Genomic DNA, 15,685 nt, shown 5'->3' with positions numbered 1-15,685 from the left:
GGTTAGCGTGGTAGAGTAACACCATAGCTCAGGAACCTCTTACTAAAGCGGTCGCTATGCATTCAGCTCAGGCAGACTTCCTTTCCGCCTGCCTGCAACTTGCAGATGGTGGAAGTTTCCGAAGTGGTTCGGGCCTGTTTCATGACAGTGACATGAGACATAAATGATCAACTACTGTCTGGCTCATTGCCTTATCGTCTCGTCGGAAGAAGAGCCCTATAGCTTCTTGGGTATCGTGTCGATAGACAAACGAAGCCAGACGTTGTTTTTTTTTTCAAAGTTTAGAAGAACAGAAAATGTAACTGATTTGTGAATTCCTTTAAAACGTACAGTATATGACATCACAATGTCTTTGGTTAGATGAGTATCTTTGTGTCTGGTGGCCTGAGATTAGCAATCGACCCTCTTCTCGCGGAACACCACAAAGCCCGCGTGGTTTGCGTCCCGTTGTTTGTCTTCTCTTTATTGCCTTTCTCTTTTGTGGTGCCATGTTTGAAGAGCTCTCTGTGCCGTGTTCCTTGGTAGCTTGCAGCAACACTTCCGTCTGTTCATTGCGTCATCTCATGGTGTTTTAGACATTCTCTTTTATGAACTCCCCAAGTCGCCCAGGTAACTTAATGGCATGAGGAGCAATTTCGTCTCCGTAGCTCCTAAACTTATCATGGCTGGGTTTCTTGCGGTACCGGTGAGGCTTCTTTAGCCACCGAAAACAACCCGAGATCCGCCTAATGTAAGGTTTTGTTAGGCCAATGCCCCGAGGATGACGAAAGGCCAATAACTAACGGAAATTACCCTGGCAGAGACACAAGATAAGACTGTGTGGGACCGGTTCACTCCCTAACCTTTTACTAAACCCAGGTGCTTCTAGGTACATTTGGAGTAAATTGCGATCTTCTTTAAAATGGATAGCTCTTTCGCCGTGTACAGTTATCACATTTTCGGTTATCTCCGATTATCTCCGGTTAGCTCCGATTCTCCTTGGAGTAATCGTGATCTGTTTCCATAGCTCTATATCTCAGAGATTTACGAACGTGTCATCAAGGAAAGACAACTCCCCTGGGATACAGCTTTGACACTGAATTAAGCGAAACTCGTGGTTTACAGACCTGACCTCGATGTCAATCACCTTTGTATCGATTAACTGTTGTCTCGATCACCTTTCTCAATGTACTAGAGAGGTTATACCAGTAACACGTTGTTGCTTCTAATCTATATAGAAATGTTAAGGACTACGACTAAGTGTTCTCGCGTAACCTGTGAAATACGATCTCCTGTCAAATTATCTCAGTTAGGGTTTTATTCTAATTGTTCAAGCATTATGGCTTAATCAGACTTTGAGGGAAAACTCCAGTGATGTTAACAGCAATTATTGAACGTCACTGAATTGTTCAGAAGGAAAGAATAAGTATCGTTTTTTCCACGACCGCTCATCCAATGGCCTTCATTTTCTGGTTGTATTGCTGATTAACCCCTGTGGCCCCATCTTCCCCAGTGGCCCCATCTTCCCCAGTGGCCCCATCTTCCCCAGTGGTCCCATCAGCCCCAGTATTCCCATCTTCCCCAGTGGCCCCATCTTCCCCAGTGGTCCCATCTTCCCCAGTGGCCCCATCTTCCCCAGTGGCCCCATCTTCCCCAGTGGCCCCATCTTCTCCAGTGGTCCCATCAGCCCCAGTATTCCCATCTTCCCCAGTAGTCCCATCTTCCCCAGTGGTCCCATCTTCCCCAGTGGTCCCATCTTCCCCAGTGGTCCCATCTTCCCCAGTGGTCCCATCTTCTCCAGTGGTCCCATCAGCCCCAGTGGCCCCATCTCCTCCAGTGGTCCCATCAGCCTCAGTGGCCCCATCTTCTCCAGTGGTCCCATCAGCCCCAGTATTCCCATCTTCCCCAGTGGCCCCATCTTCCCCAGTGGTCCCATCTTCCCCAGTGGCCCCATCTTCCCCAGTGGCCCCTGTTATGTATTATGGATTATACCCCCATGCCTGTATTTACCCTGTGTTGTGCTCTGCGGGTGTGACGTCATTCAAAGGCTTGACTGTTCCAGTTCTATGTAACCTGTGTACTGTGTTCGTGTTCGCTAACCTGGCGAAGTACCTGTCTGGGACAATTTGTGACTAGTGTGAATTGTGTGTTTATCCCATGGTCTTTACGTTGGATCTCCTGGAATACGTTCCTTGGGATGCAAAGGTGAACTGGAAACTTTTAAAGACCGGTAATACTGATGTGTATGTTTTTTTATGTTGTTGTTGTTGAACTGTCTGTAAAACTGTACGGCTCATTTTATATATAAAGCATTGTTTACATTGTAATATTGAGTCACTGAGTCTGTTTTCTGTTGCTGTTTTCAATACCGTAACACCCCATCTTCTCCAGTGGTCCCATTAGCCCCAGTATTCCCATCTTCCCCAGTAGTCCCATCTTCCCCAGTGGCCCCAACTTCCCCAGTGGCCCCATCTTCCCCAGTGGCACCATCAGCCCTCGTCCCATCTAGCCCCTCGTCCCATCTAGCCCCTCGTCCCATCTAGCCCCTGGTTCGGGGTCATGGCCTCGCACTGTAACAAGAAGACACAGAATGTGTATACATACCTAATGAGCTCTCGTCGTCACATGAATGAAAAGTTGATAAAGGTTTTAGAGAACATAAAAAAATTACAATAAAAAATGTGAAAAATAAAAAAAGGTGAAAGAGTGCCAAAAGTCCGTCGTAAATGTGACCTTCAATATTTTTTTTCGATTTTTCTTTAAAGAGTAAGAACCACATGAAAAAAATGTTTGTACGATGGGTATTTGAGACCACCTGTTAGTATATATAGCATTTGTGTAATCATGTTATAAATGAGCATGTGACACGTGTTTAATAAATATATTTTTGGACAACATTTTATGTTTACTTCTCCTTTAAGCACGACGTAAAAACCCTAGCATACATACACACGTCTAACCCCGGTTTCCATCTAGGCCTTGCTTCCATTTGGTATGTTGCCCCGTATATTTGTTTGTCTGTTTATTTTGTACACTACACGGTTGATCTACACCTGATCAATAGATATGCCTACACTTTTATATCATTCGCTTTATCAGACTATAAAATTGACCTTGGTAAATAAATTACTGGCTTTTAAATTTACGTTCGTATGCCTATTGCCAGCTATACACTGTAGATTTAGTATAAAACAAATTATATTATTTCGGTGGCCTAATGGTTGGAGCACTCGCCTTGAAGTCGGGAGACCCCGGATCAAACCCGTTTTGGGTCATACCAAGCAAAGACAAAATGGTAAAAGAAAAAAACTTATTGCTGCCTTGCTTAATGCGCAACACTGACAGGTTAAAGCAAGGAAACTTGACTTGATGGCCCGTTGTCAGCATAATGTGACTGGGTGGAGTGTCTGGTGTCTTCGGCATGATACTTCAATGGCGGCAGCACTTTGGCGGCATAGAGTTGCCCTGCCACAAGAAGACAGAGAATATATACACACATCTGATGAATCCTCGTCGTCATATGAATGAAAAATTGTTAAGCACGGCGTAGAAACCTAACCATACATGCATCCAAAATAAATGATATGACAGAATGTGAAGCAACCTATAATAAGAAGATTAAATAAACCATCTACCAGAAGATGATGATCCAAAATCATGCAAGGGAGATAGATGAACATTGTGATTGATTGATCGATTGATTGCTGGATTGACTGAATGACTGACTGACTGACTGACTGGCTGGCTGACTGATTGATTGATCGATTGATCGATTGATTGCTGGATTGATTTATTGACCGACCGACCGACTGACTGACTGACTGACTGACTGACTGACTGACTGACTGGCTGACTGACTGACTGACTGACTGACTGACTGACTGACTGATTGATTGATTGATTGATTGATTTATCGATTGATTGATTTATATCACTCAAACATGTCGGAAAGATGGAAGACATCCAGTATAACCAGGTTTAGTCTAACGATTCTCGCCGTGTTCAAAATATCATATTATTTCATCACATTTAACGTTGACCCTAAAATAGGAATCCATGTGTTTTGTAGCCTGTGTCGTAAGTTTAAGCTCATTACCAAGGATAACGTATCGGAAATTGGGTTTGCCAGTGATGAAATGAACATGCCGTATACAAGAGAAAAGGTAATATTTTTTTCGTCTATTGCTGAGAGTGAAAAGTGTTGAAAAGACTGTGACAAATACATCTGTGATAGATTAAACCCTCGGGGTAATCAAAACTTTAAGGCTAATGTAATTAGTAATATGGAAATAGGCACATCTTTTTTTTTCTATGCGCGTAGACTAATGGATAAAACGTCACTGATCTTTTCGACTCTGAGAAACAAGAATGGATGAAATAAAAAGAGCTTCGACAAAACCCTCGCTGTTCTAGGATTTTCCTTTTTAAACATACACACATGTAGAACTGTTGCTGAGCGGATTAACGGATTTTCTGATATGAGGTTTAAGGACTTGATCAGTGACGTCCCGGGTTCGAATCCAACTACCGCGGAGAGTCAGTTGCAGCTTTAAGGCAGGATTTTTGTCAGGCACTCCACCTATAAATCTGGCTCTCACATATGTGGTCGCTGTGAGTTCATGCCGAGGTCAAAAATCAAATAAAATAATCTAACAAACTATACTTTTAAAAATTCCACCATCATGTCTGTTCTTGTGAAGTAAGATGGCTTTTGTAAACTCAAATAAATGAGCTGTTCAGAAAGTACATTGACTGGAAATCGATAAGGAGTGCGGGCCATTTCTGAATGCATTCCAACGACTTTGGTAAATATCTTATTAGATTTTATAGCCGAAGTCAGGAATGTCTTTGTTCTGGCCACATATACATGTATTAAGGATTAGACGATACTAGAATTGACGTTCAGTATTGTTGTATATGAAGAAAAAAAAACAAGAGAAAAAAAGACACTGAGGTAGAGATGTGTGGGAGAATTTAGGTCGTGGAAGACGACAATAAGGGGTGGATCAAGATGATTCTTTATCGGCCATGTGATTAAATTATTGACGTTTCTGCCGACCGTACAATAAAAACTATCAATAATATATAAAGGATATTAAAAGACCTCGCTGTCTAAAAAGGATCCGGTTTCCATACGCATTGAAAGGCTCATCCGACAATGTCTCTGTTGTACGCTTTCTGGTGATGGGCGTAATTACGGCATTTCCTGCAGCAAAATGGCCGCGGTAAGACGCATGAGACGGTTATTGGACTTTTTTTTTAGTCACAAAAGTAGGATTTTAAAATAACTTTTATTTTCGTAAGCCGTAGAATTTTTGGAGATGCTTGAAAGCACATTTGGATTTTACACTCATGTTTTGGGAATTGGCATGGAAACGCACTCCTTGGAATCCCGATAGTAATCGACATGCTTACTTTTAAATAGCTCAGTTGGTTAACGCGCTAGCGCAGCGCAATAACTCACGACCCCTTCACCATTGGGGTCGCCGTGAGTTCAAGTCCAGCTCATGCTGGTTTCCTCTCCGGCCGTAAGTGGGAAGGTCTCTCAGCAACCTGCGGATGGTCGTGGGTTCCCCCGGGCTGTGCCCGGTTTCCTCTCACCATAATGCTGGCCGCCTAAGTGAAATATTCTTGAATACGGCGTAAAACACCAATCAAATATATAAATGCGTGACATCATTAGTCTACAGCCTGATATTTCCAACCTTGCAGCAAACTGAGGATGGTCGTAGGTTCTCCCTGGCTCTGTGTGGTTTCCTCCCGCCGTCGTATAAATGAAATATTCTTGAGTACGGCGTAAAATGGCAATCAAGTATATGAATCAAATAAGTGATATGTGCCTGTTGCTTTCAACCATCTAAGTCATCGATGCATGGCAATTTTCTAAAGCTACATGTATATAAACACTGCTCTATTTTACCCTTGTTTTTGAAGTCACCTTCTTCAAGTTGCGGCGAATTTTCACTGTCGATATTTAACCTGTTTTGTGATATCAGAATTGTGATATCGGCATTTTTCAGCATGAATTCATTCGCTTGCTATTCTTGATTGGCTCTCTGTTCTTATTGCTATACATTGTTTAGATGTATATCTAATACAATGGTGACATTTGTATCGGGTGACTGATAAAGGTGTGTTTATCTGTAGGTCACTCGTGAAAAAGTTTGTTAATAACTTTCCAAATATCAGAGGTTTTTTTCCAGGAACTCCGGTTTCCACCACTATCAAAACTGACGGCCATGGTGTAAGTGGCAAATTCTTGCGTATAACGTTAAAGAAACCATGATAAAAAAATATTCTGCCGTTGTCCGAAAATATTAGACTGTTCCAAAATGGAATAGTTAAGCAATATGGGTATACGGGATAACTTCTCGACAAACACGGTAAGAATTTCGAACCGCAAAAAAAATCATCCGCTGTTTAAAAAATATATGTAACTCTCTTTCACAATCGTGGTGACCTTTCCATAGCCGTATTCTGGTGTCACTCATCACCTCAGAGGAAGCTTTAGAAAAAAATATGGAAGTTCTTTCTAATCAGCCAGTTCATGAGTTTAGACAGTCAGTTACTCAGTCAATTGATCTAAGGCTTTCCCTTTTTTAAGAGGGTTGTCTGTAACGTTTCCAGTCAGCCATTCAATAAATCAGTTTTATTTTATGTTCTTCCGAGGGTTTTCGGTAACATTTCCAGACACCCAATCAACAACTCAACAAATCAGTCATTTTATCTATGGTGTTCTATTCTTTCGCATAGTTTTCTGTAACATTTCCAGTCACCCAATCAATCAATCAATCGATAAATCAATAAATCAATCAGCGAATCAGTCATTTAATCTGTGGCATTCTATTGCTTCCCAGTGTTCTCTGTAACGGAATAAGGAGGCACATTACATGCACTCTAAGGATTCCTTCGTCGTCATATGACTGAAAAATTGTTAAGTGCGACGTTAAACCTCAAGCACTCACTAACTCACTCACTCTCTGTAACGGTTCCAGTCAGCTAATTAGTAAATCAGTTAATCAACATATGAACCCATACCTAGTTGATCTGTAAAATTCATATTCCATTTTTTCCCAGGTTTTTCAGCTAAGTTTGCAGTCAGCTAACGAGCAAATTAATTGATCACCCAGTAAATCAATCAGCCATTCAGTCTGTGACATTTATGTTTATTGTTTCCGAAGATTTTCAGTAATATTTCCAAAAATCGAACCCATTAATGAATGAATCAATCAATCCATCAATCAATTCATCAATCAATCACACAGTCCATCGATGAATGAACCCATCAATCAATACATCAAATATTAAAACGTTTTACTGTTTTCCAGGATTCTAACACCAGCCTTAACCTGATGGATCCCTGCTACCAAGAGTTCGATAGGATGGATTTCATCTCCGATGACTTCTTCGAGATGGACTTTACCTCGGTGCGCAACCGCACGAACTGTAGCGGTACCTTGCACACTTGGACGCACTCGGGCAAGCCTCTGTTCATCCAGGTGTTCGGGGAAACCATGTACGCCTGGCTCACCCCTGTTATCCTTATCATTGGTATCTTAGGTAACTCCCTGTCTCTCAGCGTCTTCACATCAAAGAACATGAGGTCACTGTCGGCGAGTAACTACCTCGCGGCTCTGTCACTATCGGATCTCATGACGCTTATATTCTTTGTCTTCATTCAGTGGTTGCAGAGAGGATTAAAACTGTTACCCGGGCATGTGAGGGTAGATTTTCTGGCCGTGACCGGCGTCTGTCATCTCCTCATGTATTTAGGCTACATCTTCCGCTTCCTGTCGGCGTGGTTGGTCGTCATCTTTACCGTGGAACGTTACATCGGCGTTTGCCATCCCCTCAGACGGCGGAGTATCTCCACGGCCAGTAGCCGGAAAATTATCCTGTGCCTAGTTTTGGTATCAGCCGTTCTTCTAATCTACAAGCCCATCCTGAGCGGTCCGATCGAGATGGTCGGCGAAAAGCATTGCGTGAGCTTACCCGAGCACAAAAAAGTCTCCGAGATTCTCGACAGCATCTATGGCGTCCTCATCACACTTGTGCCCTTCATCCTCATAACCGCCCTCAACCTGTTAATCATCCGCAAACTAGTGCAGCGGAACCGTCGCCAGAGGGAGTGCAGCGTGATGACAGAGGAGAGCATCATCCGCCTGGAGTTCACTCTCATCCTCCTTGCCATCTCCCTCTGCTTCATCGCCTTTAATCTGCCTTACTTCACGTTCTGGATTCAGACCGTCTTCGAAAGCAAGACTCAGAAAAGTGCCTACGACTTGACGAGCAAGTCTCACACCACGGGAGTGCTGTACATCGTCAGAGCTATCTTCTACATGAACTACTGTGTGAATTTCTTCCTGTACAGTATAACAGGAGCTTACTTCCGGCGCGAAGTGAAGATGATTTTCCGATACAAGATGGGTCAAGGTGGAGGGTATTCCAAGTGTTCCAAAGCCCATTACCAGAATTCCCAAACAAACCAAACATGGGTACGAAAACTTTACTCAGATCTGATTACATTTTGCAAATTTTCTAAATGTCGTACTCCCACAGGCCAAACCTGCTTTTCCTGTTTCTATTTGTTCACCTCGTTGATTAGATCTGTGTGTCCCAAACACCGAGAGCTTCCGGGAATTTCCTCGACAGGAAGTTTGCGTCTTCAGTCAAAGTTGATAACCTATTCTTAAACTTTTTTTTGTTATTCTGCTATGACGTAGAGCTGGTATTATGTATTACATCCCAGATAGCACCGTCCTTTTCCTACATTCCCTCAGTTTCTTTTGGACGCCATGAATAACGTATATTAAAGGCAATAAAAAAACTAATGTGAAGTATTTGTCATATAAAATATCATTAAACACTACCCATGAAAATACCTCAACCTGGTTAAATGCATTTGAAACTTTGGATTTTACGCTAGATTTTTGTGGCCATATCGAGACCACTGACGTCACATCAAGTTTTTGTCACGTAGCAAACACAGACTGCTAGGTTTCGTCACTGTAAAAGCGTATACGTATAGATCTACGAAGGCACCCACCGAATGGAACTTAAAACGAACTATTCCAGCAAAGCTACGGATGTGACGTCACCGATACTTCCTCTGGGTCACTGAAGACCACAACAGAATCTCTTTTTTCTTTTCTTAAAACCATTTTTCTCGGTTGGAAAACTTTTTTAAAAAGTATTTTCTTGGACAGTGCTTAATGGTGTTTGATCTGTATACACTTTGGTTTAGTGTCTACCTTGCCTTTAAATGTCTATTCCGTCGATAAATACTGGTTTCTAATGTAAATAAATTCGTTTATGAAAATAGCCAACAATAGTAGCTAAAATCCCAACGTGTACCTTAAATATTTTTCTTAATTAAGTTTTTTGCGATAAAGAATTTAAAAATGATTTAGACAAAAGTACTTACCCAAAAAAGACTTTCACAGACTTTAGTTGTCGTTTGTCTTTAAACAGCTTCTCGTAAATTTAAAATATATCTGATTAACCAGGGCTTTGCAAAAATCTCCGTTGCGTGATTTTCATCTTCCTTTGACTGCAGTCCCCAAAGCTGGCTATATGCTCGTGAATACACGATAGATAAGTTAAGTCAGTTTGGTTAGGTTATATTTTGATCTCCCTTTATGCCGTCAGAGTACCTATCAGTCGGTTATTTGAGATTGCTTTGAGATTTCGAGATAAAGGCAAAGCAAATATTAAAAATTTGATCATGAATATTTAAACGAAGTATATGTCAGATGAAAGGCCATGAAACATTGCCCAGGAAAATACTTGGATTTATTCTTTTAGTATTCCCTTTTAAGTGTCGAAGATAAACAATCCGTTCATATCAGTTCTAGAACTACATTTTCGCAAATGCATTCGCAATGATAAGCCGACTATTTATAAAACAACGCCAAATATTAATCCGCCAGGGTAAGCTTCTATGTATTCTTTGTTTACTGAAGCTCATGTGCTTATAGAAGCACCCAGCCATCAGTTGGTGACGAGCACTCTACGAAACGTTTTCTTTCAGTATTTAGATTTCTTAAATAATTTAACGTGGACACGCTGACAATTAGTGACCTGTCATGTACCATTGTGTAAGTCTGTCCTCGGTGTTGACATGTAGACAATAGCGGCATGGTAGCACTTCCTTCGTAGATAAGTCTGTCGTCCAGCTTTTACCCAGTACTCCCTACCTTATATTACACGTTTTTTTAATCTCGTTTTCTTACTTTAAAGCGCAAGTGTAAAGACAGACGGAAGACCCCATATTTCCATGGTAATACATGGTAATTTTTGTTGGTGTTGTTGTAATAACCAAATGTGCTTTATCTCCCCTTTTGAGATAGTATTCATTGATCACGTGACTTTGACGAGATTTGTAATTAGCGATGATAAAAGCTGAAATGTATCGATTGAAAATGTCAACATCAACAACTATATTTTTGCGGTTGATCCTTCCCGTCAAAATGGCGGTGGAAGGTTTGGTCACGTGATCGAGAAATGCTTCTCTTTGTTCTTTGACTGGTTACTGTCTTATGTGTTTTCCACGCGCGTGTTCTATAACCTTAAACGTATCTCCGTCTGTTTGTGTTTGAAGAGTTTTGACAGCAGTGTATATGTCAATGAATAATTTCGGAAAACAATTGATTCAATGCTAAGTTTTGGTACTGAGAGTTAAAATTTTGACGTCATTGTCTTCGAATAAAATATACGAGGAGGTCAAAATTGTCGTTTCAAGGGCATAAAAACACCCTCTTAGATCGCATTTCAAGTTTAGACGGAAGTCAGGAAATCCATTGCGGTTCCTCCTTGGAACTATTTAAAATAAAATGAGACACTATATCTTTGTATCCCTTTACATACCCTTTTTTTTACCTTGAACTATTCATCACTGTCTTGTCACTTAATGTCTTAAACTTATATTTAATTTCCTCACATTCTGAACATTTCATAACAAGCTTATCATATAATGTATAAAGATATACTTAAGCTTATCACATAATGTTTAGACATGTACATAAGCTTATGACATAACGTTTAGACATATACATAAGCTTATCACATAAAGTTTAGACGTATACATTAGGCTATCACATAATGTTTAGACGTATATTTAAGCTTTTCACATAATGTTTAGACATATACATAAGCTTATCACATAACGTTTAGACGTATACATTGGCTTATCACATAATGTTTAGACATATACATAAGCTTATCACATAACGTTTTACACCTCTGATTAACCCTGCCTTTGTCATTATATACTGGCACCACACCTTGACATTTATACAAAGACTAACAGGGATTAATTCTAAAGACGGACGTAAGCTGCTCTTTTCGGAAACAGTTTACCCAAGTACATGTGTTTCATCTGATGTGTTTGACATTACATTTGTGTTATCAATGTATTCGCTTCTCTTCAGAGGCTTTCCGGGCATTGGGATATTTGCAAATGTACCATTTGCGGCCGCGGTAGACATTTAAACATGTCCCTAGATTTCATCAGATCTGGCAAACATACATGTTTTATCCCAATCGGCAGTCATCTTGCTCAAAGAACCCTTAATTGGTTTATTCCCCCCGGCCATTCTGAATTACTCAAAAAGGTTTAGCAATAGCACATGGCGCAGATCGTCATTATCCGGCGTGTTCCGGGTGAATTACTGAACCCAAATGGCAACTCTCATTATCGGCAAAATATAAATCGGTACATTATTCCGGCTAGCTTTAATGACATTCAGCTGGTTTTTCGTAAGAAAAAGAAACTGTCCACTTACCATTAGCCCAATGGGTTGCGCAGAAACTATGGGAGCATTTCCTCGCTGAGATTAAACTAATTTGATACCACTCTCCGAACGCATGGAGATAATTTAGCTAAGAGTTTTCTTCACGGAAATCACTGTACTAAACCTCGTATTTTTTCTGTGATATAAATTAATTATTTATCATTGATATTCATGAAAGGGCTTTAAAATGACCGACACATTTCGTACACTCTTCTGAAAGGATTTCAGCAGAATACAGCGGATACGTTCTAGTACCATGGTCAAGAGCGTGTGTATAACTGGGTTGCGTCTTTTAAGTTATGCTTACAAGAGCTTTAACATCATTTCTGTTAAATGTAACATGGATGATTTGTCCACTGAACATAATTAGCTCTGCTTGAATGAAACAAGTTCTGTGGCAAAATAATGGAAAATGGGAACCGCTCGAATGCCCGTAAATATGACTACTGACAACATGTCAGCTGTCCTCAAACAGGACAAACTGATGTCTTTGATTATAACTGCTGACATCTCTTCGTCTCTCTCTCTCTCTCTTTTCTAACAGACTTTTCACTTATCCTTCAATGACTATTGACATATCTTCTGCCACACATATTTCAGACGTCTGATGCCCATCAACAGCCAGGTCGCACGTGCAATGATATACCACTGATGCAGCTAAGGAAAACGTAACTGACGTGAGGTGTGTGTCTGATAGATAGATAGATAGATCGATAGCTCAGTTATTGTCTCCACTTCTAGTCATTTAGACACTAACCCACTCACCAACCCATTAACCACCTGCATCGTATTTTTGTTTTCGTGTTCCCTTTTAAATATTACTTTATAAGCACGAAACGACGCTTGTATTAAAACGAGTTTTTGAATTTGAGCATTAAATTACCTATGATTTTATCGCTGTTAATTTGCACAGAGAATAACTGGATGGTAGCCAGTTGAAATTAGCGGCACACATTAATGCTTAAAGGGGAAAAAAGCTGAAATTTTCCCCTCACATTTTCCCTTTTTCGTAGCTTTAACAAATGCCATTTGCCATTGTACTGCATTTTGCCACAAAGCATGTGTATGTACTATCCTGAGTGACGTTTGTTCTACTGTTAAATTCCTGAAATGTTGTGATGGTAGTCAGCTTTTAAGTCCCTCGATTCCAGGAAACGAAAGTTTTCGTTTTGTACCGGTGGCATATCCTGTGTAGAAATTTGAACATCAAATATGACACTAATTGCATTCTAGCCGTTAGATAAAGAGACTGTTTTTTAAGGATACTCGCAAAACCCTCTTTCAGTGCAACATCGGTAAAACCTATAACATCATTCTAGACACGAATTCCTGATCACATCAAAACGTGTTTTAACGTTTTAAATTACCATTCAAGTATCTGAAGCAGTGTCTGTCCTGATCCCCGCCGTGTGTGGTTAAAAGATGAAGCATAAAAACCTTACAATGGAGGACGCTTCCCGACTTCAGTAATTGCAGGTCCAAGCTGTGTAGTCTATCGTTCTTTATTTCGTTTATCGTGACGTTTTCAGGGCAAACTGGTACACTCAAAAATTTAATCTGTTAAATTTAACGGAAAGTCTGTTGTCTGAGTGATTCTGGAATGTATTCTGTTATTGCAGCAGATTATTCTGTTAAATACACATATACTGTTAATTCAACACAACGATAGGCTGCCGTATTGTGTTACAATAACAGAATACTCCCTAGTATCACTCATGCAAAAGACTTTAAATTTAACGCATTAATTATTTGAGTGTAACACATTATTCATTGCTAGGGAACAATGGTCTGTTCACTTTGATGACTGACAAATTGTTGAGCACGACGTTAAATCCCAAGCACTCACTCACTCACTCAGTTCAGTTTGGAGCCGAGCTGCCATTGCGCAGGAAAACATTGTCTCATTCAGAATGCCAAAGACGTCAAACCAAGATTCCACTAAACGCAATTGTCATATCAATTAGCAGATCACGCTATTATTTGATACCACAGGGTGTCACAGAACAAAAGCTTTCGTTTCTCTGTTATCTATTTTGCCCTTTCCTTCCTTCCTTCCTTGTTAAAATCTTTCCTTGTACGTGTTGTTCTTGAACGTTTTGGGTGAACTTGAATATATAACATCTGTCAATTTCCGGATTTTTAAAGGTATTTTTAAAGGTATATTTGTTATATTACATGTACCTATTTCTATTGAATGAAATGTGCATGGAATTGCTGAGCGACCTAAGAAAATACGTCTTAATATGATACTGATACGTGTGTGGCTTGGCTTGTGGTTATCACTTTAAATTGTCAATTTATTTGGCTACATTTTAGACATATTTAGCAACTATTCATACAATGTGATTTTTTTATTTCTGTGAACTGTAAATGAAGAACTTGGCCCGCTTCTATGATATGTCGTACATGTTTACATTTACAGTGACGTCAAGGATTATGACCTATACGCTATTGAATACGTCACCACTTTGTGCGTCTTCCTAACGCGTTTGTCACACGATATCGTTTTCGCACATGATACCGACATATATAGGTCACACAATGTTTGTGTGGAATGGATACCTTACTAGCCGATTTTATTCTTTGTTAGTCGAAAAAAGTTTTCCTATACAATTGCAATAGCGAACTGTAATGATAATGAACTAAAGAAATGCTTATTAAATAAAGCTTATCCCGGATTTATCACAATTATTTTCACCAGAAATCGCCTGAGGTGCGTCTCCAGCAATATAAAGGGCGAGAGTTTCCGGGGCCTAGTTGGCCCTTGGATCCTCGCCTCATGGGCAAATATACTACTTCCGCTGCCTTAGCCCATCCAAATTTTATAACTATGCAGCCAGCGGGTCGGGTTCTCTATTACGAGGGCAGATTCATGTAGATACCCTTACATTTGTGATGTGCTAGGCTCGGGTTTAGAAGATATAATCAGAAAATTACTTTGCCCTAGGAATTAGAAGCTTATTTGAAAAAAATAGAGGCTTCATACAAATGGTGAACCAGAATCGTGTACGGAAGAGAATCCTGAATGAATTGCGAAAGTTTTTCTTAATTTAATTAGACATACAAATAGCCAAAACCGTCCTATAGAAATTGAAAAAAGCTTAAGGAAAGGCTAAGAGCTCTTTTCTCATTTGTTATGGGGTTTGGGTATTGTGAAGTACTGTATGATTTGTTCCCCCTTTTTGTGGACGTAAAGTAAATGATATTGGGTTCCTTTCAGAAGATGTCGCCGAAGCTTCTTCCACCATCCCCGAATCGATCTCCTGTCGAACTTTTATCACCACAGACGCCAATTAAGGTCATCCGTATCAGCACGGCCTTGTAATGTGTGGTACATCTGTATGGACAAGGACTTGTAATGTGTGGTACAACTGTATGGACAAGGAATTGTCATGTGTGGCACAGCTCTATGGACAAGGACTTGTAATGTGTGGTACAGCTGTTTGGACAAGGACTTGTAATGTGTGGTACAGCTCTATGGACAAGGACATATAATGTGTGGTGCAGCTTTATGGACAAGGGCTTGTAATATGTGGTACGACAGTGAGAACATGGACTTGTAATATGTGGTACAAGTGTTTGGCAAACTATTCGTGGTACAGCTGTATAGACAAGGACTTCTAATGTGGAGTACAACTGTATCGATACGGTAAGTGTTTGACAACGGAATTATGATTTGTGGTACAACGTGATGAATAAGGACGTGCAATGTGTTTATCTGCCTGTACGACGGTGTGCGCACTCCTACTTCGTGAACAGGGACTCGTACTGGACCCTGTGTCTGTGTGCTGTGTTTATCTGTCTGTACGATGGTGTGCGCACTCCTACTTCGTGAACAGGGACTCGTACTGGGCCTGTGTCCGTGTGCTGTGTTTATCTGCATGTTAGACAGTATGCGCACTCCTACTTCGTGA

At 40.5% G+C, this 15,685-nt stretch overlaps 2 protein-coding genes across 2 annotated transcripts; one reads left to right on the top strand and one right to left on the bottom strand.

Moving 5' to 3' along the window:
• Positions 1 to 1,427: 1,427 nt before the first annotated feature.
• Positions 1,428 to 2,484, bottom strand: LOC135463987 (collagen alpha chain-like). The gene is made up of 2 exons (XM_064741459.1): positions 2,349 to 2,484; positions 1,428 to 1,948 (listed from the first exon to the last, which is right to left on the bottom strand). Exons 1-2 carry the CDS (start codon positions 2,482 to 2,484, stop codon positions 1,428 to 1,430), a joined length of 657 nt encoding a protein of 218 aa, XP_064597529.1.
• Positions 2,485 to 6,329: 3,845 nt separating this feature from the next.
• LOC135463986 (somatostatin receptor type 5-like) lies at positions 6,330 to 15,101 on the top strand. Its single transcript, XM_064741458.1, has 4 exons — positions 6,330 to 6,362; positions 7,308 to 8,474; positions 12,372 to 12,453; positions 14,995 to 15,101. The coding sequence occupies exons 1-3, from the start codon at positions 6,330 to 6,332 to the stop codon at positions 12,441 to 12,443; spliced, it is 1,272 nt and encodes a 423-aa protein (XP_064597528.1). The 3' UTR covers positions 12,444 to 12,453; positions 14,995 to 15,101.
• Positions 15,102 to 15,685: the final 584 nt, after the last annotated feature.

Source organism: Liolophura sinensis, chromosome 3, assembly GCF_032854445.1.
Source record: "Liolophura sinensis isolate JHLJ2023 chromosome 3, CUHK_Ljap_v2, whole genome shotgun sequence".
NCBI lineage: Eukaryota > Metazoa > Mollusca > Polyplacophora > Chitonida > Chitonidae > Liolophura > Liolophura sinensis.
This window is presented reverse-complemented; position numbering and strand designations above follow the sequence as displayed.

Excerpts from the sequence above, each read along its gene's own strand:
- LOC135463987 (XM_064741459.1), bottom strand. The coding sequence starts at position 2,484 with ATGGGACGAGGGCTGATGGTGCCACTGGGGAAGATGGGGCCACTGGGG. Across the intron at positions 1,949-2,348 it reads GGAGAAGATGGGGTGTTACG|GGGCCACTGGGGAAGATGGG; the intron begins GTATTGAAAACA and ends AATACATAACAG.
- LOC135463986 (XM_064741458.1), top strand. The coding sequence starts at position 6,330 with ATGGGTATACGGGATAACTTCTCGACAAACACG. Across the intron at positions 6,363-7,307 it reads ATAACTTCTCGACAAACACG|GATTCTAACACCAGCCTTAA; the intron begins GTAAGAATTTCG and ends ACTGTTTTCCAG. Across the intron at positions 8,475-12,371 it reads CCCAAACAAACCAAACATGG|ACGTCTGATGCCCATCAACA; the intron begins GTACGAAAACTT and ends CACATATTTCAG.